We start from the raw sequence: 25,594 nt of genomic DNA, 5'->3' as shown, positions 1-25,594 counted from the left end.
AACTGATGCACCATCAATAACTCTCGGGAGGTGACGGGAGGTGAATGATAGGCTTTTATTAGCAGCAAAAGGGAGCACGACATCTCGGAGACTGAGGGAGGAGCAGTGCTTCCAATCGCCTTTATACAGGGGTCTGTGGGAGGAGCCACAGGAGCAGTCAGCAGAGGGGCGTGTCCAGACAGGTATACATAGTTTACCACATTCACCCCCCCTTTGTTTTAAAAGAGAGTCCCCACGGGGCAAATTTTCTTACAAGTATATTTACAGGTTAAGTCTATCAGGCGGTCGAGTCTGTCGCTGCGATCTACGTAGCATTGGTGGTGATTGCACCGGTGACGGTGGTTGTGCTGGCTCCGGCCTGACTTGAGGTGCCAGCCCGTTAGGCATCAGTAATCCCTCATACGTGTGCGTGGTGCCCGGTATGGGAGAGTCGTGAGGAGTCTGTGTAGGGCTTGGTGTGCGCGGTGTCTTGTGGGTATATACATCGGTGGGTACGGGGTTCATAGTCACCGTGGAGTGTTCGGGGTAGGGGTCTGGTGCTCCTGCGGGCACCAGGTTGCAGACGGAGACCGTATCCTCCCGCCCATCAGGTAAGACCACATAGGCATACTAGGGGTTCGCATGAAGTAGGTGAACCCTCTCGACCATCGGGGAGTATTTATTGCTCCTCGCATGTTTCTGGAGCAGCACTGGCCCTGGGGACATCAGCCAAGCTGGTAGGGTGGTCCCAGTGGCAGACTTCCTGGGAAAAGTAAAGAGTCGCTCATGAGGGGTGGCATTGGTGGACGTGCATAACAGGGAGCGGATAGAGTGGAGTGCCTCGGGGAGGACCTCCTGCCAGCGAGAGTCCGGCAATCCCTTTGACCTAAGGGCTAAGAGTGTGGCCTTCCACACTGTGGCATTCTCCCTCTCCACCTGTCCATTCCACCAGGGACTATAGCTCATGGTCCTACTAGTAGCAATACCCCTAGCCAGCAGGTACTGGCGCAGCTCGTCACTCATAAACGAGGACCCTCTATCACTGTAGATATAGCAGGGATATCCGAACAGAGTAAAGAGCTGGCGCAGGGCTTTTATGACGGACGTGGCAGTGGTATTGGGGCAGGGGATGGCAAAGGGGAACCGCGAGTACTCATCGATGATGTTGAGAAAGTACACATTGCGGTCAGTGGAGGGAAGGTGGCCCTTAAAGTCGACACTCAGTCGCTCAAAGGGGCGGGTGGCCTTGATAAGTTGTGCCTTTTCAGGACGGTAGAAGTGCGGTTTGCACTCAGTGCAGACTTGACAGTCCCTGGTCATCGTCCTGATTTCCTCAAGGAAGTAAGGCAGGTTCCGGGCTTTCACGAAATAGTAAAGTCAGGTGACCCCCGGGTGGCAAAGATCTGCATGGAGGGCGTATAGCCGGTCGAGCTGCGTGCTGGCACATGCTCCCCGGGATAGGGCATCAGGGGGCTCATTGAGCCTTCCAGGCCGGTACAGGATGTCATAGTTGTAGGTGGAGAGTTCTTTTTTGCACCTCAAAATTTTATCATTTTTGACTTTGCCCTGCTGTTGGTTGCTAAACATGAACGCAACTGAGTGCTGGTCAGTCAGCAAGGTGAACCGTTTGCCGGCGAGATAGTGCCTCCAGTGCCTAATAGCTTCCACTATGACCTGGGCTTCTTTCTCCACTGCGGAGTGCCGAGTTTCAGGGCCTTGAAGGGTACGAGAGAAGAATGCTATCGGCCTTCCTACCTGATTGAGGGTAGCAGCCAGCGCAAAGTCGGAGGCGTCACTCTCTACTTGGAAGGGAATGGTCTCGTCCACTGCATGCATCGTTGCTTTGGCAATGTCCCCTTTAATGCGGCTGAAGGCTGCGTGGGCCTCGGCTGAGAGGGGAAATGCGGTGAACTTGATCAGGGGGCGGGCCTTGTTTGCATAGTGAGGGACCCATTGGGTGTAATAGGAAAAGAAGCCCAGGCACCGTTTGAGGGCTCTGAGGGTGGTGGGAAGAGGGAGTTCCAACAGCGGGCGCATACGGTCGGGGTTAGGGCCAAAGACCCTGTTCTCCACGACATACCCAAGGATAGCAAGTCGGATGGTTCCGAACACACACTTGTCCCTGTTATAGGTAAGGTTAAGAGCTTTGGCTGCTTGGAAAAATCGTTGGAGGTTGGTGTCGTGATCCTGCCAGTTGTGACTGCAGTTGGTGATGTTATCCAAATATGGGAACGTGGCCTTCAGTTGGCACTGGTCCACTATCCGGTCCATTTCCCTCTGGAAGACAGAGACACTATTCATGACACCGAAGGGGATGCGCAGGACGTGATAGAGCCTGCCGCCCGCCTCGAAGGCGGTGTAGGGGCGGTCCTCCGGGTGGATGGAGAGCTGATGGTAAGCAGATTTCAGGTCTATGGTCGAGTACACCTTGTACTGAGCTATTTGATTGACCATATTCGCTATGCGGGGTGGGGGTACGCATCAAGCTGCATGAACCTATTGATGGTCTGGCTATAGTCCACGACCATCCTATTTTTCTGCCCGGTCCGAACAACGACCACCTGGGCCCTCCAAGGACTTGCACTTGGCTCAATGATCCCCTCCCTGAGTAGCCGCTGCACCTCCGACTTAATGAAGGCCCTGTCCCTCGCGCTGAACCTCCTGCTTTTACTTGCCACAGGTTTACAGTCGGGGGTCAGGTTGGTGAACAGCGGTGGGGGAGGGATCTTGACGGTGGAGAGGCTGCAAGTGGTGTCAGTAGCACGGCTGTTGGCATGGTGTTGAGTGGGATGTGCGGGTCGGTGTGTGTGTGTGCGGTCAGTAGCGGGGTATGTGACGAAGTCCCACAGAACTGAGGATTTCTGACAGTGATTGGTGGGAGGGGCCCGTCATACTCCATTGTCACACTTTTCAGGTGGCTCTGGAAGTTGAGCCCCAATAGCACAGGGGCACACAGTTGAGGCATGACCAGTAACGCAAAGTCCCAATATTCTTTGCCCTGCACCACCAGTATCGCTACACAACCCCCCCGGATGTCTGTGGAATGCGATCCAGAAGCCATGGTGACCCTCTGGCTTACCGGTTGTGCCACGAGTCCGCAGTGTTGCACTGTGTCCGAGTGAATAAAACTCACAGTACTGCCCGTGTCAAACAGGCAGCTAGTCCTGTGCCCCTCCACCAGGATGTGCATCATTGACCTTGCGAGCTGGTGTGGAGCGCTTTGGTTGAGGGTCACGGAGGCCAGAGTTGCATCGCCGTCTTGGTGCCCGGTAAGCACCCGTGGGTTGGAGGCGGGGCGAGTTGGCGCCGACAAAGATGGCCGCCCCTATGCCTCGCACGTGGCAGGCAAGCAAGATGGCGGCGACCAAGATGGCGACCCTCATGCCTCGCACGCGGTGCTGCTCGACCCCGCTCGTGGTTTGGACTTACAGGCCTTGGCGAAGTGGCCCTTCTTTCCGCAGCTGGAGCAGGTAGTTTCTTGGGCTGGGCAGCGTTTTCGGGGGTGCTTTTCGAGTCCGCAGAAGTAACACTGCGCGGACTTGCGACTGGCAGCAGCCGTGGTCGACTCGCCGGCGGGTTGCGGGGACTTCACGGACTCGTGACTGGCAGCAGCCAAGGTTGATTCGCCGGCGGGTTGTGGGGACTTCACGGACTCGCGACTGGCAGCAGCCGAGGTTGATTCGTCAGCGGGTTGCAGGGGCTGCAGCGTCCACGGGGCCAGTGGGAGATCGTGCACCTGGACAGCATCAGCATCGTGCAGAGCGACCTCCAGCATGTCAGCCAGCCTGATCACCGAATGTAAGGTAAGATCGGCGTGTTCAAGCAGCTGCTGGCGCACGTACACTGACCTGATCCCCATAACGAAGGCGTCTCTTATTAGCAGCTCCGCATGCTGTTCCGCCATCAGTCCCCTGCAGTCGCAGGCCCGCACGAGTGTCTGTAGGGCCCGGACAAACTCAGCGCTCGACTCTCCGGCCCGCTGCTGCCATGTCACTAAGCGATGTCTTGCGTAGACGGTGTTCACCGGCCGCCGGTATTGTCTTTTGAGGGCATCCATCGCACTCTGGTAGTCCGTTTGGTCTCTGATCATGGAGTAGACCCTTGCACTGAATCTGGAGAGGAGAACCCTGCGCATCGTGGCAGGGTTGGTCATATGAATCTCCTCCAGGTACAATTTGAAGCATGCTAGCCAGAATTCGAAAGCGTCGCTGGCTTCCTGGGATTGAGGGTCCAGATCCAATCTGTCGGGTCGTAAAATGCTCTCCATGTTTTAAAATTGCTGCTAATAAAATTAATGCACCATCAATAACTCTCAGAGATGGGAGGTGAATGATAGGCTTTTATTAGCAGCAAAAGGGAGCACGACATCTCGGAGACTGAGGGAGGAGCAGTGCCTCCAATCGCCTTTATACAGGGGTCTGTGGGAGGAGCCACAGGAGCAGTCAGCAGAGGGGCATGTCCAGACAAGTATACATATACCACATCAACCCTTTCATTTCTTCTACTGAAGTGCATGACCATACATTTCCTGACACTGTATATCATCTGCCACTTCCTTGCCCATTCTCCTAAACTGTCTAAGTCCTTCTGTAGGTTTCCTCAAAACTACCTGCCCCTCCACCTATCTTCGTATCATCTGCAAATTTTGCAACAAAGCTATCAAGTCCATCATCCAAATCATTGACATATAACATAAAAATAATCAGAACCAACATAGACTGCAGAACACCACTAGTCACCAGCAACCAAACAGAAATGTCTCCCTTTATTCCCACTCTTTGCCACCTGCCAATCAGCTACTGCTTTATCCATGCTAGAATCTTTCCTGTAATACCATGGGCTCATAGCTTGTTAAGCAGCCTCATGTGTGGCATCTTGTCAAAGGCCTTCTTAAAATCCAAGTTTGCAACATCAATCAATACTCCTTTGTCTATCCTGCTTGTTATTTCTTCAAAAAATTCCAACAGATTTGTCAGGCAAGATTTTCCCTTGAGGAAATCATGCGGACTATGGCCTATTTTATCATGTACTTCCAAGTACCCTAAAACCACATCCTTAACATTCTTTCCAACTACTGAGGTCAGACTAACTGGCCTATAGTTTTCTTTCTTCTGCCTCTCTTCCTTCTTGAAGAATGGAGAGACATTTGCAGTCTTGCAGTCTTTTGGATCCATTCCAGAATCTAGTGATTCTTGAAAGATCATTACCAATGCCTCCACAATCTCTTCAGACACCTCTTTCAGAACCTGAGTGTACATTATCTAGTCTAGGTGACTTACCTACCTTCAGACCTTTAAGTATTCCAAGAACCTTCTCTCTAGTAATGGTAACTTCACACACTTCATGACCCCTAACACTGGAACTTCCACCATATTTTTGGTGTCTTTGACAGTGAAGACTGATGCAAAATACTTATTCAGTTTGTCCGGCATTCCTTTGTCCCCTTTACTACCTTTCCAGCATTGTTTTCCAGCAGTCCAATATCCATTCTTGCCTCTTTTTTACACTTTTATGTATGTGAAGAATCTTTTAGTATCCTCTTTAATATTATTGGTTAGCTTACTTTCATATTCCATCTTTACTTTCTTAATGGCTTTTTTAGTTGTTTTCTGTTGGTATTCAAAAGCTTCCCAATCCCCTAACCTCCCATTAACTTTTGCTCTATTATATGCCCTCTCTTTGGCTTTAATGTTGGCTTTGACTTTCCTTGTTAGCCATGGTTATCTGATCTTGCCTTTAAAACACTTCTTCCTCTTTGCATTCTGAATTGCTTCCAGAAATTCCAGCCATTGCTGCTCTGCAGTCATCCCTGCCAATGTTTTTTTCCAATCAATTAGTGGCCAACTCCTCTTTCATGCCTCTGTAATCCCCTTTACTCCACTGTAATGCTGATACATCTGACTTTAGCTTCTCCTTCTCAAATTTCAAGGTGAATTCAATCATATTATGTTCATTTGCCCCTAAGGGTTCTTTTACCTTAAGCTTTCTAATCAATTCCAGTTCATTGCACATCATACAATCCAGAATAGCTGGGCCCCTAGTAGGCTCCACCACAGGCTGCACTATAACACCATCTCATAGGCACTTCAGAAATTCCTCCTCTTGCAATCCAGAACCAACCTGATTTTCCCAGTCTACCTGTATATTGAAATCCCCCATGACTATTGTAACATTGCCCCTTTGGCATGCATTTTCTATCTCCCGTTGTTACTTGTAGACCACATTCTTACTAATGTTTGGGTGTCTATATATAACTGCCTTCAGGGTCTTTTTATCCTTGCAGTTCCTTAGCTCTATCCATAACGATTCAATACCTTCTGACCATATGTCACTTCTAATAATTTCATTTCATTTTTTACCAACAGACCCATGCCACCCCCTCTATCTTCCTCCCTATCCTTTCGATACAATGTGTACCCTTGACCATTTAGCTCTCAGCTATAATCTTCTTTCAGCTATGACTCAGTGATGCCTACAACATCATACTTGCCAATTTGTAACTGTGCTACAAGTTCATTGACTTTATTCTGTATACTGTGCATATTTAAATATAACACCTTTAATCCTGTATTCGCCTTTTTTGATTTTGTTCACCTTTTACATTGCAATTCATCCTGTTGCCTGCCATTTTGCCTTATTATCTGCCTCCTTGCTAGGAGTCTCACTACATGTTGCCTCTGTTTGTAAATCAACTACCTCATCTGCAGCACTATCACCCTGATTCCCATCCCCTTGCCAAATTCCTTTTAAATCCACCCAAACAACTCTAGCCTACCTGTCTGCAAGGATATTGGACCTCCTTGGGTTCAGGTGTAACTCGTCCCTTTTATATAGGTTGTATCTTCACCAGAAGAGATCCCAATGATCCATAAATCTGAACCCCTGTCCCTGCACCAATTCTTCAGTCATGCATTCACCTGCCAAATCATCTAATTCTTTCCCTCACTGGTATGTGGCACAGGCAGCAATCCAGAGATTACTACCCTGAGGTCCTGTTTCTCAGCTTTCTACCTAGCTCCCTAATATCTCTCTTCAGGGCGTCCCTCACCTTGTCAACCTATGTTATTGGTGCCAATATGCACCAAGACTTCTGATACCAAGATATCTAAGATATCCTGATCCAGGCACCAGGGAGGCAACATACCATCCAAGCTATGAACTTGTACCTCAAGACCTCTGCCATTTACTCTATATGTTCCATAAGAATTTAACTTCCTTAAGTGCATTACCTCACTAATTTGTAGGAAATATGTATTACAATGATCTCAAACAGAGAATTTTGCTATCATTGACAGCCACAGAAAAACAGCTGTTTGTTAAGCTGTATGTACTCCGAGTAAATCTCTACTCAAAACTGCATAATTTCAGGAACAAATGTTTACCTTTATAAGCACCTGTAGTGAAGCTAATCTCGTTTCAGATCAATTTCAGGAATTATGGAGCACCTGAAACAAAATTTGTTTCATACTTTTTTCCATGTTGTACAGGCATGGGAAAAAGACCATTGCAAAGAGATCCATATTTCCTCAATTCCCTTTACACTCTAGCAGCCTGAAGATTAAATTACAGTATAAATTGAAAATGAGTGATACTATTAATAAACACAGCACTACTTTTTAAATCTAAATTATTTGTAGGAATTTGCAAGGGACTGTCACCATTGTAAGAGTGTATAAATGTTTTATGATGTAACTTTTACTAAGAAGACCAGCAATGAATACATTTCCCTCAAGAAAGTGACATTGAAGTACCATATTGAAGCGCTATAGTCATTGTAGGATCAAAGAACTGTTACCGTGCAGGAAATTATTGGGCTCATTATCTATCCTGCTCATGGTTCAGCAATCCTATCATTCTTCCTCACAACTCTTTCTCAATAGCCTAGCAAATTATTCTTTCTCAAGTGCCTAAAAAATTATGCTTTGAAGGCAATGATTGATTCTGTTTCCATTTCCCCTACAGGCAACAAATTCTAAATCGTAACCGCATAGAATACGAAAAAGCTCATTCTCACATTCCTCTTGTAACATTTGCCCCAAATTTTAAGTCTGTGTTCCTGGTACTTAACCGCATATTAATATGAAAATATTCCCTCAGTTTACTCCACCTAAACTACTCTTGTATATATTTACCAAACTTACACATTATGGAGAACAATCCAGATTTTCTGGTTTAGTCCTATAGATAAAATGATCATCCTAACAAATCCTTTCTACACTCTCCCTAGGATCTTTACATTCTAAATCCTCTTGCAAACCCCATGGATCTGTTCTTATTTCTCCTTACTTTCTGTGCTGTGTTTCACTTCACACTTTCCTGTCCTGAATTTCATTTGACACTCATCCAATCAGCTAACCCATGTGTCTTCTTTAGTTATTTATTCTGAAGGTTCTCCCATGTTATTAGGTGGAATTTTAGCCCTGCAACAATCAGAGTCAGGATAGTATGGAACTTGCAGGTATATGTTTGTGGCGACAGAGCTGGAGATTTTGATGAATACAGTTGAGCAAACCATGTTCCATTGCTGCAATGCATTTGTAGCTGTGGTGCACTGATAGCCAAGGGAATTAATATTCAGGTTGATGGATGGAGTGTGAGTCAACAACAGTCTGCTTTGTTGCAGATGTTGTCGAGCCTCCTGACTTTATGGAACTATTTGTAAAAAAAAGTACTAGTAACGTTCCTGACATGTGCCTTGCAGATGATGGAAGGCTTAAGTACTTAAGAGATGAATAATAATGCTGTAGGATGCTCAATCTTCAAGTTGCTTTTCTAGCTATAGTTTTTATGTAGCTGGTCCAGTTAAATTGTAGGTAAAAGGTGACTACTAGCCTCCTCCAGAATGTTATTGGAGAGGATTTGTTAACACCAATGCCACTGAGTGTGAAGGGAAGGCCTCTTAGTAGGAAATGATAATTGTAATGAGAATACTGCTTTCCACTTCCCTTTTAGAAGCAGCGAGAAAAGAGCATGTCCTGAGTGGTGGGGGTCCCAGATGATGAATGTTCCTTTGCTAGGACAATGCTTTGTGTAGATGTGCTCAGTGGTGGGGAGGGCTTTACCTGTGATGGACTGGGCTGTATTCAATACTTTTTATAGGATTTTCTGTTGAAGGATATTGCTGTTTCCATATCAGGCTGTGATGCACTGTTGTAACTATATGTTAACTATAACTATATGTAACTATATGGTTTTGTGTAGGTCTTGTAGCTTTAGTTTTTGGTTTGTTGGATGGTAGAGTTGGTCTCCTGACTTGGTGTGTCTGGGTAGTCTTGTTTTGTCTGGTGGCTTTGGAGCTCCTTTCCGGGGAATGCGCTAAGATGGTAGCTCAATATTACTACGCAGCAGCCTCTCCAGAACTCTGGACTTGGGGATTGCCAAATGTTATGTGGATTTTCTGGTGTAGTCTGTTTTGTTGTGTGCTTTTGTGATATCATTCTGGAGGAATGTTGTTTCATTTTTTAACTGCATTGCAGTTGTGGTTTCTAAATGACAATAAACCGAAATACAATTCAATTCAATGCAGCCAATCAATATACCCTCCACTACACATCTATAGACGTCTGTCAAAGTTTCTAATGGTCTGTGCTGAACCATTTAAACTGCCTTCTCCCATCAACCTGCAATGGGACCATAGTCCTCCATACCTCTACCATCCATGTACCTATCCATACTTCTCTTGAACATTGAAATCAAGCTTTTGTGCATCACTTGGTCTGGTAGGTCATTCAACACTCTCACAACCCTCTGAGTGAAGAAAGTTTCCTTCATGTTCCCCTTAAACTTTTCGCCTTTCATCCTTAACCCATGACCTCCATTTGTAGTCCCACCCAGCTTCAGTGGAAAAAGCCTACTTGCATTTACCCTAACTATACCCTCATAATTTTGTATACTCCTATAAAAATTTCCTTTCAATCTTCTACATTCCAAGGAATGAAGTCCAAACTATTCAATCTTTCCTTATAATTCTGGCCTTCCAGTCCTAGCAACATCCTTGTAAATTTTCTCTGTACTCTTTCAACCTTATTTACATCTTTCCTGGAGGTAGGTGCCCAAAAATGCACACAATACTCCAAATTAGATCTCACCAATGTCTTGTACAACTTCAACATAACACCCCATCTCCTGTACTCAGTACTTTGATTTATGAAGACCAATGTGCCAGAAGATTTCTTTACCACCCAATCAACCTGTTACACTACTTTCAATGAAATACAGACCTGTATTCTCAGATTCCTTTGTCCCACTGCACTCCCCAGTCCCCTACCATTCACTGTGTAAGACATAGCATAGTTGGTCCTACCGAAGTACAACACCTTGCATTTGTCTGCATTAAATTTCATCTGCCATTTTTCAGCCCATTTTTCCGGCTGGTCCAGATCCCACTGCAAGCCATGACAGTCTTCCTCACTGTCACTACACCCCCTAATCTTAGTGTCATCTGCAGATTTGCTGATCCAGTTAACCACATTATCATCCAGATCATGGATATAGATGACAAACAACACTGGGCCCAGCACCAATCCCTGAGGCACTCCACTAGTCACAGGCCTTCAGTCAGAGAGGCAACCATCTACTACCACTCTTTGGCTTCTCCCACAAAATCAATGTCTAATCTAATTTACTACCTCATCTTGAATGCCGAGCCAAACCTTCTTGACCAACCTCCCATGAAGGACCTTATCAAATGCCTTGCTAAAGTCCATGTAGACAACATCCACTGCCTTGCCTTTATCAACGTTCCTGGTAACTTCTTCAAAAAATCTATAAAATTGGTTAGACACGACCTACCAAGCATGAGGCCTTGTTGACTATCCTTAATCAGTCTATATCTGCCCAAATCCTCATATATCCAGTCCCTTAGAATACCTTCCAATAATTTTCCCATTACTGATGTCAGGCTCATCGGTCTATTATTTCCTGGTTTATTTTTAGAGCCTTTCTTAAATAGCAGAACAACATTGGCTTTCCTCCAATCCTCTGGTAAATATTTCTGCTAGGGGCCTGGGAGATTATGTACTTGCCTCCCACAAGGTCTTAGGGAACACCTTGTCAGGTCCTGGGAATTTATCCACCCTAATTTGCCTCAATACAGTAAACACTTCCTTCTCTGTAATCTGTATAGGGTCCATGAAGTTGATGTCGCTTTACCTCACCTTTATAGATTCCATGTCCGTCCTCTGAGTAAATACAGATGCCAATAATTAATTCAAGATCTCCCCCATCTCTTTTGGCTCCATGCATGAATTTCCATTGTGATCTCACAGAGTACCAATTTTGGCCCTTACAATCCTTTTTCTCTTAGTATATCTGTAGAATCCCTTGGGATTCTCCTTCACCTTGTCTGCTAGGGCAATCTCATACAGTCTTTTATTCCTCCGGATTTCTTATTTGTTCCTACCTGCCTATATCTGCTAGGCACCTCCTATTTTTTCCTTAACCACTGCCTCAGTATCTCTTTTAAACCAAGGTTCCCTACACTTGTTGTCTTTACCTTTTATTCTGACAGTCTCATACAAGCTTTGTACTCTCAAAACTTCACTTTTGAAGGCCTCCCACTTACCAAGTACACTTTTGCCAGAAAGAAGCCTGTCCAAATCTATACCTCTCCAATTTTGAATCTCAGCCCGCAGTCCAGCTCTATCTTTTTCCATATTTACTTTGAAACTAATGGCATTGTGATCACTAGATGCAAAATGTTCCCTACACAAACTTCTTTCACCTGCCCTGTTTCATTCCCTCATAGCAGATCAAGTATCACACACTCTCTCGTTGGGACTTCTACATACTGATTAAGGAAACTTTCCAGAACACATTTGACAAACTCTATCCCATCTGGTCCCTTTATGGTATGGGACTCCCACTCAATATGTGGAAAGTTAAAATCACCTACTATAACAACCTTGTTTTTTTTCTTGCAACACTCCACAACCTCTCTACAAATTTGTTCCTCTAAATCCCTCAGACTGTTTGGTGCTCTGTAATATAATCCCATTAATGTGGTCATACCTTTAATATTGCTCAGTTCCACCCATGACACCTCATGAGATGAGTTCTCCAGTCTGTCCTGACTGAGCACAGCCATGATATTTTCCCTGACTAGTATCACTACCCCTCTTCCTTTAATCCCTCCCGCTCTCTCACATTTAAAACAATGGACCCCTGGATTTTTGACAAGCCAATCCTGCCCTTCCGGCAACCAAATCTCACTGATGGTTACAATATCATAATTCCAGGTGTTGATCCATGCCCTGGGCTAATCTAATCCCTATGATACTTCTTGCATTGAAATATATGCAGTTCAGGAACATAGTCACACCATACTCAACTTTTTGATTCTTAACTTTGTCTGATTTCTTAACAACATCTTTCTGCACAACTTCTATATTATTGTTCTGACCCTCTGGTTCCTATCCCTCTGCAACTCTAGTTTAAACCCCACTCCGCCGGCCTGTACAGCACTAGCAAACCTTTCCACTGGGATATTAGTCCCTTCCATTTCAGGGTTAAACAGTCTCTTCTGTACAGGTCCCACCTACCCTGGAGGAGAGCCCAATGATCCAAAAATCCGTTGCCCTCCCTCCTACACCAATTCCTTAGCTGCATATTAAATTGTATAATCTTCCTATTTCTGATCTCACTAGCATGTGGCATGCGTAACAATCCTTATATCACAACCCTGGAGGTCCTGCTCTTTAACTTGGCATGTAACTCCTTGAACTCACTTTGCAGAACCTCCATGCTTTTTCAACCTATGTAATTGGTATCAATATGGACCATGACCTCTGGCTGTTCACCCTCTCACTTAAGAATTACACTTAGCATCTTATGCTAAGTGTAACTTTTGCCTGTGCAGAGTATTCCCTGAATGCCTATTGACCAGTTCTTCTGGGGCTCTTGGTGCCATATTTATTCACCCGGTCACGGTGCAACGCTGCGGACTCGTGACACAGCCGGTAAGCCAGAGGGTCACCATGGCTTCTGGATCGCATTCCACAGACATCCGGGGGGGGGGGGGGGGGGGTTGTGTAGCGACATTGGTGGTGCAGGGCACAGAATATCGGGACTTTGCGTTACTGGTCATGCCTCAACTGTGTGCCCCTGTGCTATTGGGGCTCAACTTCCAGAGCCACCTGAAAAGTGTGACAATGGAGTATGACGGGCCCCTCCCACCAATCACTATTAGAAATCCTCAGTTTTGTGGCGCTTCGTCATATACCCCGCTACTTTTTAAATTTTTAAAATTTTATTTATTAAATTTTTAAGAGAATTACATAAAATGAATAGAATATTAGAATAGTGAAAAATTAATATTGACCTTCCCCCCTCCCCTTAACCCTCCCCCCCTTAGATCCCTATCTGAAAAAAAAAGAAAAGAAAAAAAAAGAAAAAAGAAAGAAAGAAGAAAGATAGAAAGATTGCCTGGATATCGGAGGATCCCCACATGCTCCATGGAGTTTAAAGTAACTTTAGTTTTTATTTTCCCCAAATAACTTATAATTTTATCTTCAAAGGACCTATATATTTAATCCTATCTTTTGTAGATAGGAGTGCCAAATTTTCAAAAATATATCATATTCATTTCTTAAATTATAAGTTATTTTTAAAGTGGAATGCAGCTATATATTTCATTATTCCAATGATCCATAGTTAAATATGAATCTGATTTCCAAGTAACTGCAATAGCTTTTTTGGCTACTGCCAATGCAATTTTTATAAATTTTTTCTGATATTTATTCAATTTAGGTTTCAGTATTATCCCTTCAATATCACCTAATAAAAATAATATTGGGCTATGTGGGAGTTGTATTCCAATAATTTGTTCCAGTAAAAGTCTTAAATTTATCCAAAAAGGTTGAATTTTAAAACAAGACCAAGTAGAATGTAAAAAGGTACCAATTTCTTGTTTACATCGAAAACATTGGTCAGATAAATTTGAATTTAATCTATTTATTTTCTGTGGTGTTATGTATAATTGATATAAAAATTATATTGTACTAATCTAAGTCGGACATTTATTGTGTTTATCATACTATCAAGACATAGTCTTGACCAATTTTTTTCATCAAATTTAATATTCAAATCAGTTTCCCATTTTTTCTTGATTTATGAATTCCTGGTTTAATTGTCTGTTTTTGAATCAAATTATACATACAAGATGTAAATTTTTTAATTTTTCCTTTTTGAATTAAGATTTCTATTTCATTAGGTTTTGGCATTAACATTGTTTGACCCCGTTTATCTCGTAAATAGGCCTTTAATTGAAAATAACAGAAAAGAGTGTTATTTGATATTTTATATTTATTTTTTAATTGATCAAACGACATCAATATACCTCCTTCAAAACAGTCACCTATATATCTGATCCCTTTTTGAAACCAGTTATGTAAAAGTTGATTATCCATTGTAAAAGGAATAAGCCTATTTTGAATTAAGGTTCTTTTTGCTAATAAGGATTTCTTTATTTCATCATCCATATTTACCTTATTCCATAAATCAATCAAATGTCTTAATATAAGAGATTCTTTCTTTTCCTGTATCCATTTGGATTCCCATTTATATATAAAATCTTCTGGTATATTTTCTCCTATCTTATCTAGTTCTATTCCAATCCATGCCGGTTTTTCTTCATCAAAAAAAGATGCAATAAATCTAAGTTGATTTGCTTTGTAATAATTCTTAAAATTTGGAAGTTGTAACCCTCCTAAATCAAATTTACGTGTCAATTTTTCCAATGATATTCTTGACACCTTTCCTTTCCAAAGAAACTTGCTCACACATTTATTCAATTCTTGAAAAAACTTCTGGGGCAGTTGTATTGGTAATGTTTGGAATAAATATTGTAATCTAGGAAATATATTCATTTTTACAGCATTAACTCTACCTATTAATGTTATTGGTAACATCATCCATTTATCAAGATCTTTTATTTTTTTTCAATAATGGCAAATAATTTAGTTTATATAAATTCTTTATATCATTATCGACTCTTATACCTAAGTATTTTATACCATTTGTTGGCCATCTAAATTGAGTTACTAGTCGACATTGACTATAATCTCCTTTGGTAAGGGGTAAAATTTCACTTTTATCCCAGTTTACTTTATACCCTGATATTTTCCCATATTCTTCCAATCTAAAAGTTAATTTTTGCAACGATTGCAATGGGTTTGTTAAATAAATCAGAACATCATCAGCAAATAAATTAACCTTATATTCTTCTTGGTTAACTCTGAAGCCCACAATATCTGAGTCCGTTCTAATTATTTCAGCTAATGGTTCTATCGCCAATACAAATAGGGCAGGTGATAAGATCCCTCCCCCACCGCTGTTTGCCAACCTGATCCCCGACTGTAAACCTGTGGCAACTAAAAGCAGGAGGTACAGCACGGGGGACAGGGCCTTCATTAAGTCGGAGGTGCAGCGGCTGCTCAGGGAGGGGATCATTGAGCCAAGCACAAGTCCTTGAAGGGTTCAATACCAGAGGATATCCTTTTAAAGTGAGGGATGGAAAGTTCAGGGGAGATGTTAGAGATACGTTGTATTACGCAGAAAGGAGTAGGATGCCTGGAATGCACTGCCAGGGTTTGTTGTAGATGCTGATACAGTAGGGACACTTAAAAGTTCCTTAGATAGGCAAATGACTGAAAGAAGAATGTTGGGTTATAGGCTTTGCAGGACAGAAGGGATGGATTGGTCATGGAGTATGTTTATATAGGTTGGCACTCGTTGTAGGCTGAAGGGCCCATATTCTACGTACTAATTTTCCCTTCCCCCACTGCTTAATTTAGCAATGGATTACAAGCGCCTGTCTACTCAATCATCAATATCCAAACTTCATATCTATCCTTCCTCCTTATAACGCATAATTCTCACTTACATAACAACTACCACTGGGCTCCCACATCGTTCTGACATCTTTCCCTTACAAGAAATCTGTTTGATATATGCAGCTAAGCAATGGAATGTATATGACAAAACCTTCAATGAACTTTGGAGAGCATATCTGCTGATCACTAAACATAGCAGAACAGTTGAATAAGGCAATTAAAGAAGTACATGTTATGCTTTTCTTTATTAACATAGAATAAGCACAGGAAAGTTATATTAAACTGCACAGCACCAGTTAGATAACAGTTTGAGTGTGGCATAGAGTTCTACCCCAGATTGTAGGCCCTCTCTGGGTTACAACAGGGTTCCATTCCTGAGAACTGCTCATAACTTGAAGAGTTTGCAAGTCAAAAGTTACAGCCCTGCAGCGGCCTGCAAATACATCTCACTCTAATCCCAAATACTCATTCATATGTACAGGCAGTGATCATTCAGAGAGGATGTATACAGTGAAGATGCACGGGATATTTACAGTACAAGGATTTTGCCAGGTTTGGAAAATTGCAGATCTGAAGAAATACTAGATAAGCTAAGATTATTATTAGAAGAAAGGGTTCTGAGGGGGCACGTTGTACAAAAGTGTATAAAATTATGGGGTACCAAATCATAAACACAAGAGATTCTGCAGATGCTGGAAATCCAAAGCAACACACACAAAATGGTGGAGGAACTCAGCAGGTTCGGCAATATCTATGGAGATGAATAAATAGCTGACATTTTGGGATGAGACCCTTCTTCAGGCTGGAAGGGAAGGGGAAATGGAGTAAATAGAAATTATCATTTCCTTTTGGTAGAGGAGCCATAAACCAGGGAGAATAAATTTAAAGCAATAGAGAGAAGAGAATGAAATAAATTTCACTTAATGGTAAGGTTCTGGAATTTGCTGTCTGAGAATACTTAGATGTGTAACAGAAAAACAGTAACTTTGCTTTGTTATATGTATAAGTTTACAAATTAATTTCATGCTCTATAAATTGTTATGAGACAGTTAAAATTAGATTTTTTGTTTGCGTCTTTAGATCATTCTTGCTACTTTCAAGATTTCATCAAAATGGCTATTGCCAACCATAATGCCTACCTAGCAAGCCCCAATTTCCTGTGTTTGGTCCATAAGCTCCATCCCTTTATGTACCTGTCTTAAGTGTTTCTTAAATGATACTAATCCTCTAATTAGCACTTGCAAATCTCCCAGTCAGTATAATGTTCCTCCTCCATTTCAGGTTCTGAGATAGATCACCCCCTCTCAGAACAGATCCCAATGATCCGAACTTGAATCCCTGCCTAATGCACCAACTGCTTAGCCATGCGTTCATCTGGTTTATCCTTCTATTTCTGACATCTCTAGCACATGGCACTAGGAGCAACCTGGAGATCACTACCCTTGAGATTCTGCTTCTTAACTTCTTACCTAACTCCCAAAACTCATTCTACAGGATTTCCTCTCTTGTTCTATCAATATAATTTGTATCAATATGCAAAATCACCTCTGACTGTTCACTCTACTCCTCGAGAATTTTCTGCAGCCACTCAGAAACATCTTTGACCTTGCCACGTGGAGGCAACACACCACCCTGATGTCTCTTCTGTGGCCTCAGAATCTCCTGTCTTCCCCCACCCCCCGACCCCACCACTGGTTCTCTTATCATTATTGCCCTGTTTGAATGCACCCTTCCCTCTGTGTCTTAGGCTAGTCACAGTGTCAGAGACTTAACCATTGCTGCTAGCCCTTGGGGAACATCCTCCTAAACATTTCCCAAGGAGATATACCTGTTTGTTAGGTAAATGGCCATGGGGGAACTGTGCCCTAACTGCCTGCTCTCCTTATTTTTCCTTGTGGTCATCCATTTGTCTGAAGCCATTCCACTGCTCTAACTGCTATCCTGCCTAGATTGAGTCAAGTGATATGGATAAACAGTGGTGTTGATGAATCCAAACAATGGAGATAATTCAATTCTTTTAGTACCTTTCTTTGAGTTTAATGAACACTTTTGCATTCCTTCAGACTACAGAACCCTAGACGCCAAGTAAAGAATGATTAGTAGGTGGGAGTTCAGTTACTTAGGAAAATTACCTTACCAATTTTGTTGGAACCCAGTTTAATTGAACCCAGTCTTTTGCATGCACATTCCTATTCATAGAAAAGCTCAAGAAATTCAGGGCAATATCAAAGGCTTAGAAGCCCAACAATCTGAATGTACTCTCAAAATACTTTTACTTTTTCATTTTTTCAGTAAATTTTCTTTTGCTTCCTTTAGAGGCCTCATTAGAGTTTTAACCATCAATCTCAATCTCATCTCAATTAATCTCACTTGATACTTCTGTCTACTATCACTACTCTAGCAAATGAAAGCAAATCCTAGATTCAATTAAGTCCAAACAGTAGGAGTACCCACAATATTCAAATGGATTCTAATTTGTTCATTCATCAGTTGTGGATCTTCATAGACCCTGATGTAATCAGTTCTACCCTCAGTCCACTTGCTATGTGTAATACTAAGAAAGACCTGCTGTTACATGTAAAGAGATAAAGCCATTCAACGCATGGCATGAAAAACAACCAGCTTAATGCTGAGCATTAAGCGCACATTTCAGCCAGTCTTACACATTCCAGTTATTTATTCTCCCCACATTAATTTCCCACTAGACTTTATCTCTCACCCACATTTTATCAACAGTTTGCATTGGTCACTTAATGTATGAACCTGCCTATCTTTGAGATATGGGAGGAAGCTAGGTAATCAGAGGGAACTGAAGTGGTCAGAAGAAGAATGTAGAAAATCTACTTAGACAGCGCCAGAGGTCAGCATAGAACTTATAGATCATAGATCTACAAGCTGCACCACTTTGCCACCCAGATCCTGCATTATATATATATATAAAATGTAAATGTACATATATTTTTCCACAATATATAAAATTCAGTGTTTTGAATAATTCTTTAATATGTATTTCTATTTCAGGTGGCTGCCGAAACTTACAAGATCTAAATTTATCTGAATGTAAAAATGTAACAGTAAGTAACGTAGTACCATAGTAACACTGGCTTGTTTGGCTGTATTCATGAGTACTCATATATGGCTAAATGACAATTAAACTTGAACTGAATTGAAGTTTCAAAACTTCTTGCTCAAATGTGGGGTACCGTCTAGCTCAACTTGCCAGAACTTAAGTATGGAGGAAATTTTAACCACATCTCATCCATTTGCTTGGTTGATCAAAATACTCTGAGCAAGTAGTTAAAATGGAGAAGCCCCAATTCCTGCTCTACTAGCATTGACTTTAAATTTTACTGCTGCTTATGTTATGCTTGAGGCAACTGCCAGATGAGTACAAAATGACATTTATCTGGTTGTGGACTTCAGGAAAGGTAAGATGAAGGAACACATACAAATCCTCATAGAGGGATCAGAAGAGGAGAGAGTGAGCAGCTTCAAGTTCCTGGGTGTCAACATCTCTGAGGATCTAACCTGGTCCCAACATATCGATGTAGTTATAAAGAAGGCAACACAGTGGCAATACTTTATTAGGAGTTTGAAGAGATTTGGCATGTCAACAAATACACTCAAAAACTTCTATAGTTGTACCGTGGAGAGCATCCTGACAGGCTGCATCATTGTCTGGTATGGAGGGGCTATTGCACAGGACCGAAAGAAGCTGCAGAAGGTTGTAAATCTAGTCAGCTCCATCTTGGGTGCTAGCCTACAAAGTACCCAGGATATCTTTAGGGAGCAGTGTCTCAGAAAGGCAGCATCCATTATTAAGGACCTCCAACACCCAGGCATGCCCTTTTCTCATTGTTACCATCAGGTAGGAGGTACAGAAGCCTGAAGGCACACACTCAGTGATTCAGAACAGCTTCTTTTCCTCTGCCATCCGATTCCTAAATGGACATTGAATCTTTGGACACTACCTCATTTTTTTAAATATACAGTATTTCTGATTTTGCATGTCTTTTTTAATCTGTTCAATATACATAATTGATTTACTTGTTTATTTATTATTATTATTTTTTTTCTCTGCGCTAGATTATGTATTGCATTGAACTGCTGCTGCCAAGTTAACAAATTTCACGTCACATGCTGGTGATAATAAACCTGATTCTGATTCTGATTCTAAATCTAATTATCCCACCATACCAATGATAACCTGATCTTGGTTTCAATTTGGTCCCAAACAAGGAAGCTACAGTGCGTTTTCATAAAACACAGAACATAGAAAACCTACAGCACAGTACAGGCCCTTCGGCCCACAAAGTTGTGCTGAACATGTCCCTACCTTAGAAATTACTAGGCTTACCTATAGCCCTCTATTTTTCTAAGCTCCATGTACCTATCCAAAAGTCTCTTAAAAGACCCTATCGTATCCCCCTCCACCACCGTTGCCAGCAGCCAATTCCACGCACTCACCACTCTCTGAGTAAAAAACGTACCCCTGACACCTCCTCTGTACCTACTCCTCAGCATCTTAAACCTGTGCCCTCTTGTGGCAACTATTTCAGACCTGGGAAAAAGCCTCTGACTATCCACACGGTCAATGACTCTCATCATTTTATACACCTCTGTCAGGTTACCTCTCATCCTCCTTTGCTCCAAGGAGAAAAGGCCAAGTTCACTCAACCTATTCTCATAAGGCATGCTCCCCAATCCAGGCAACATCCTTGTAAATCTCCTCTACACCATTTCTATGGCTTTCACCTCCTTCCTGTAGTGAGGCGACCAGAACTGAGTCCAGTACTCCAAGTGGGGTCTGACCAGGGTCATATACAGCTGCAACACTACCTCTCAGTTCCTAAATTCAATTCCATGATTGATGAAGGCCAATACACCATATGCCTTCTTAACCACAGAGTCAACCTGCGCAGCTGCTTTGTGCGGACTATAGACTCAGACCCCAAGATCCCTCTGATCCTCCACGCTGCCAAGAGTCTTACCATTAATACTATTGTAATGGGGTTTCTTCTTTCTTTATGTTACTACGTGTGTTAATCAAAATGGCTTCTTTGTTTTGTTAGGAATGCTTCTTTGTTATGATAAGTGCTTTCTCTCGCAGCTTGTTTGGATTAAAATTTACTGATAACGAGAATTGTATTCATTAACCAATTGGGATGGAGGTTATTCCTTCTTGTGGGTCTGTAAGCTAGTGTTGTCGGGCTTTTGGGGAGTCGGCACGAGGGGGAGAGAGAGAGGACGCAATGCTGTAAGCTGGGCGATGGAATGGACCCCGAGCGGGGGTCCGAGGCTAGGATTTTCGGTGAGGAGAGGAGACAAAGACAGGCGTGCCGGGGCTGCTTGGTTGATCACTTCGGGTGGTCCTGAGCTACGAGACGAGGAGGTTTGTGGGGATCGAATGGTGGCCAGAAGACTTCGTTAATTGAGCTCCAGTGGTTGTGCACGAAGTAGCACTTTGATAAGTTTTGGCGCCTTTTCTTTATTTTCTTTTCCTTCATATATACTGTATCGTTATTAGTCACTTAGTTTTAGTAAGATCTGTAAAGTGTAACCTTTTAATCGCATATGGTGTACTGTCTGTTATCTGGCGGGGTGGGGACATCACACAGCATCCACACAAGCTGAGTACCCAGTTTGACGGGGCCGAAGGCTGATCCCCCTAGACGGCAGCAAGCTGAGCGAGCCTAAGGCGTGCCAGGGGACTTCACTATATTCTGCCATCATATTTGTCCTACCAGAATGAACCACTTCACACTTATCTGGGTTGAACTCCATCTGTCATGTCCGGTCCATGAAATCCGCGTTCGGGTTCACAGTCCGGTCCTTGGACTCCGGACTCTGAGTCTTCTGGCTGTCTGTTGTTTCAGTTGGGCTTAATCACAGGCACCTGATTCTCATATTGGGGCTGGAATATAAGTGGCCCTGGGCTTGAGCGTGGTTGTTGGTTCGTCTAGCCGGTTTCCCGTCCTTGCCGTTACCCTATGGTGAGATCTGTCCCTTCCTGTCCTTGCCTCTGTGGGGTAAGTCAGGCTGTCCTTGCTGTTACCCTACGATGGGATCTGTCCCTTCCTGTCCTTGCCTCTGTTGGGTAAGTCTTTGCTGTACCCCACCCACGCCTGAAGCCTTGCCGGCTACTCACACCTGAAACCTTACCGGCTACCCACGCCTGTGTCCTTGCCTGTATTGCCATCAAATTCAGCCGCTGGATTGAGACCAAAGTCTTGCTATGCCAACAGAAGGAACTATCTATCGTTGAGCTTGGAACTGTCTCTTTGTATCCCTGTGTTTAGTGTTCGTGTATGAGTCCTGGCCCTATGTCCTGTTACCAAGGAGGGGTCCCGGCTCTGTGTTCTGTGTTGCTGTGCTCCAGTCCAAGGCTCAGTGTTGCTGTGCTCCAGTCCAAGGTTCAGTGTTGCTGTGCTCCAGTCCAAGGCTCAGTGTTGCTGTGCTCCAGTCCAAGGCTCAGTGTTGCTGTGCTCCAGTCCAAGGCTCAGTGTTGCTGTGCTCCAGTTCAAGGCTCAGTGTTGCTGTGCTCCAGTCCAAGGCTCAGTGTTGCTGTGCTCCAGTTCAAGGCTCAGTGTTGCTGTGCTCCAGTCCAAGGCTCAGTGTTGCTGTGCTCCAGTCCAAGGTTCAGTGTTGCTGTGCTCCAGTTCAAGGCTCAGTGTTGCTGTGCTCCAGTCCAAGGCTCAGTGTTGCTGTGCTCCAGTTCAAGGCTCAGTGTTGCTGTGCTCCAGTCCAAGGTTCAGTATTGCTGTGCTCCAGTTCAAGGCTCAGTATTGCTGTGCTCCAGTCCAAGGCTCAGTGTTGCTGTGCTCCAGTCCAAGGTTCAGTATTGCTGTGCTCCAGTTCAAGGCTCAGTATTGCTGTGCTCCAGTCCAAGGCTCCGTGTTGCTGTGCTCCAGTCCAAGGTTCAGTATTGCTGTGCTCCAGTTCAAGGCTCAGTGTTGCTGTGCTCCAGTTCAAGGCTCAGTGTTGCTGTGCTCCAGTCCAAGGCTCAGTGTTGTTGTGCTCCAGTCCAAGGTTCAGTATTGCTGTGCTCCAGTTCAAGGCTCAGTGTTGCTGTGCTCCAGTCCAAGGCTCAGTGTTGCTGTGCTCCAGTTCAAGGCTCAGTATTGCTGTGCTCCAGTTCAAGGCTCAGTATTGCTGTGCTCCAGTTCAAGGCTCAGTATTGCTGTGCTCCAGTTCAAGGCTCAGTATTGCTGTGCTCCAGTTCAAGGCTCAGTGTTGCTGTGCTCCAGTCCAAGGTTCAGTGTTGCTCTGCTCAAGTTCAAGGCTCAGTGTTGCTGTGCTCCAGTCCAAGGCTCAGTGTTGCTGTGCTCCAGTCCAAGGCTCAGTGTTGCTCTGCTCAAGTTCAAGGCTCAGTGTTGCTGTGCTCCAGTCCAAGGCTCAGTGTTGCTCTGCTCAAGTTCAAGGCTCAGTGTTGCTGTGCTCCAGTCCAAGGCTCAGTGTTGCTGTGCTCCAGTCCAAGGCTCAGTGTTGCTCTGCTCCAGTCCAAGGCTCAGTGTTGCTGTGCTCCAGTCCAAGGCTCAGTGTTGCTCTGCTCAAGTTCAAGGCTCAGTGTTGCTGTGCTCCAGTCCAAGGTTCAGTGTTGCTCTGCTCAAGTCCAAGGCTCAGTGTGCTGTGCTCAAGTTCAAGGCTCCGTGGAGGTTCCATTCCGTGTCTGTGTCCAGCTATGCCTCTCCCCTCTTCTGCTTTGCTCTCCCTCAACCTAGGCTCTGCGTTCCTGCTCTCCCTCAACCTAGGTTCTGTGTTCCTGCTCTCCCTCAACCAAGGCTATGCGTTCCTACTCTCCCTCGATCAAGACCAAGTCTGAGCTTCATGTCCTCATCCAGCCCTGGAGTCCCGCATCCTGCCCCCACATCCAGCCCTGTTGCCTTGCCACGTCCAGTCCTTGCCTGGATCCGGAGTCCGAGTCCGAGTCAAGACCTAGGTTCTGGGTCCCTGTCCAGTCTCTGGCTTGGAGTCCTTGTCCAGGTTCCTAGTTCCTAGTTCCTTGTCCAGGTCCCACTTTCCTACTCTAGTCCTAGCCCATGCCCTGTCTCCTAGGGCATGGTCCAGGGCCTGTGTCTTGTCCAGTGTCGTTTCTTCCCCACTTCTGTTGCTTTCTTGATACACCTAGTCCTCTCCCTAGTACTTCAGTGTCTGTGTCTTGCATTTGGGTCCGTTCCCAACGCCCACCATCTGCTACTTCTCAGCCCAACTTTACATCTTTTCAATGTCCCGCCATAACCTGTGACAGCCCTCCACACTATCCACAACACCTCCAACCTTAGTGTCATCAGCAAACTTACTAACCCATCCCTCCACTTCCTCATCCAGGTCATTTATAAAAATCACGAAGAATAAGGGTCCCAGAACAGATCCCTGAGGCACTCTACTGGTGACCGGCCTCCATGCAGAATATGACCCATCTACAACCACTCTTTGCCTTCTGTAGGCAAGCCAGTTCTGGATCCACAAAGCAATGTCCCCTTGGATCCCATGCCTCTCTACTTTCTCAATAAGCCTTGCATGGGGTACATTATCAAATGCCTTGCTGAAATCCATATACACTACAACTACTGCTCTTCCTTCATCAATGTGTTAAGTCACATCCTCCACAAAAACTTGGTTTTCCACAAAACCAAGTTAACCATTTCAGGAGGACAAAAGAATTTATCCAAAATATATTCAAAAACTGAAAGCATTGGCTATAGAAAGATATGGGACAAGATAATACCCTGACAATAGCACTGAAGACTTTTGTTGTAGTACTTACTGGCTGTGCCTCCAGTCAAGCTGTTGCAGTATAGTCAACTACAACAGTGTCATCCACCTGACAATGTTAAGAAGTTCTCGGATATTTCCTGTGCACAGAGGTAAGGCAACCCCACCCCAGCAGTGATAGAAGAAATTGTTGATGTTGCTATTAATTGGCTGTTTATACTTCACAAGTTAAGAAGGATGTTGTTCAAGGCTAATCAATTCAGTGCTAGGACATTGATATAGGACCTCCTCAGAACAATGACTTAGTGATAATCTTCACCTGATTTAACAATGTATTTCCTTCCAACAAATCTAAACTGTGATCCAAGTACTCTTCTATTTCTCTCATCTACTTGATTCACTGAAGAACGCTAAACTGCCATTTATATGGACACTTGCATCGAAATTTAAATCTCCTAGACTTTGAAGAAACATTTTCATATTTCCATAATACGATGGGGCAAATGGTTGTACGTTCATCAGTGACTTCATTTTTTAAAATGTTGTACAGGGATATGGGTGTATAGATTTGTGCTTTTGCTTGCCATTGCAGACAACCCTCTCTGCAAACCTTGCTCTTTCCTCTGTTTAAATAAGAAAATGCAGATTACTTCAACCACTCCAAATAGGAGAAAATTACTCATACTTCTAGTTTGTGCAAGGAGTTTCCTTTGAAATAATTTTATCTTTTAGTACCTGTATTGCATTTATGCTTCCTTGTTCTGGACACACAAAAGCATTAATAAATGCTCTACGTTGACATTGATTTTCTTTAAAGAAAAGTATTTTAGGTCTTTTTTCTCTCAGAAAGTCATCTCAATATTTCCTTTAATTACACCTCTTTTAATGAGAGGATATAATTATTGATTTTTGGAAAATCTGCGAAGTCGTGCAAATGTAGGCAGAGGTCTGACTCTGGAGATCAGAGTATGTCTGTGGCTTGGCGCCAGAGATACAGGGATCATCTTTGACAAAGTGCAACCTGCTAGGCCAGATTCTAGTTTCTGGTCCAGACCTATATTCAGCTGCAT

The 25,594-nt window shown here is 43.6% G+C and overlaps 2 protein-coding genes across 2 annotated transcripts in view; one reads left to right on the top strand and one right to left on the bottom strand.

The window, feature by feature from the left end:
• The window catches only part of fbxl13 (F-box and leucine-rich repeat protein 13), a 162,011-nt gene that overhangs the window by 56,812 nt on the left and 79,605 nt on the right, over nucleotides 1-25,594 (top strand). The window contains exon 8 of the mRNA XM_073066627.1: nucleotides 18,831-18,883. Coding sequence (XP_072922728.1) covers nucleotides 18,831-18,883 — 53 coding nt within the window. The remainder of the gene's footprint in view (nucleotides 1-18,830; nucleotides 18,884-25,594) is intronic.
• Nucleotides 1-25,594, bottom strand: part of lrrc17 (leucine rich repeat containing 17) — a 52,568-nt gene that overhangs the window by 15,024 nt on the left and 11,950 nt on the right. The gene's annotated exons all lie outside the window — the stretch shown is intronic.

This window comes from Hemitrygon akajei, chromosome 14 (genome assembly GCF_048418815.1).
Source record: "Hemitrygon akajei chromosome 14, sHemAka1.3, whole genome shotgun sequence".
Lineage (NCBI taxonomy): Eukaryota > Metazoa > Chordata > Chondrichthyes > Myliobatiformes > Dasyatidae > Hemitrygon > Hemitrygon akajei.
The sequence above is the reverse complement of the archived record's forward strand: the minus strand, read 5'-3'. Positions and strand labels throughout refer to the sequence as shown.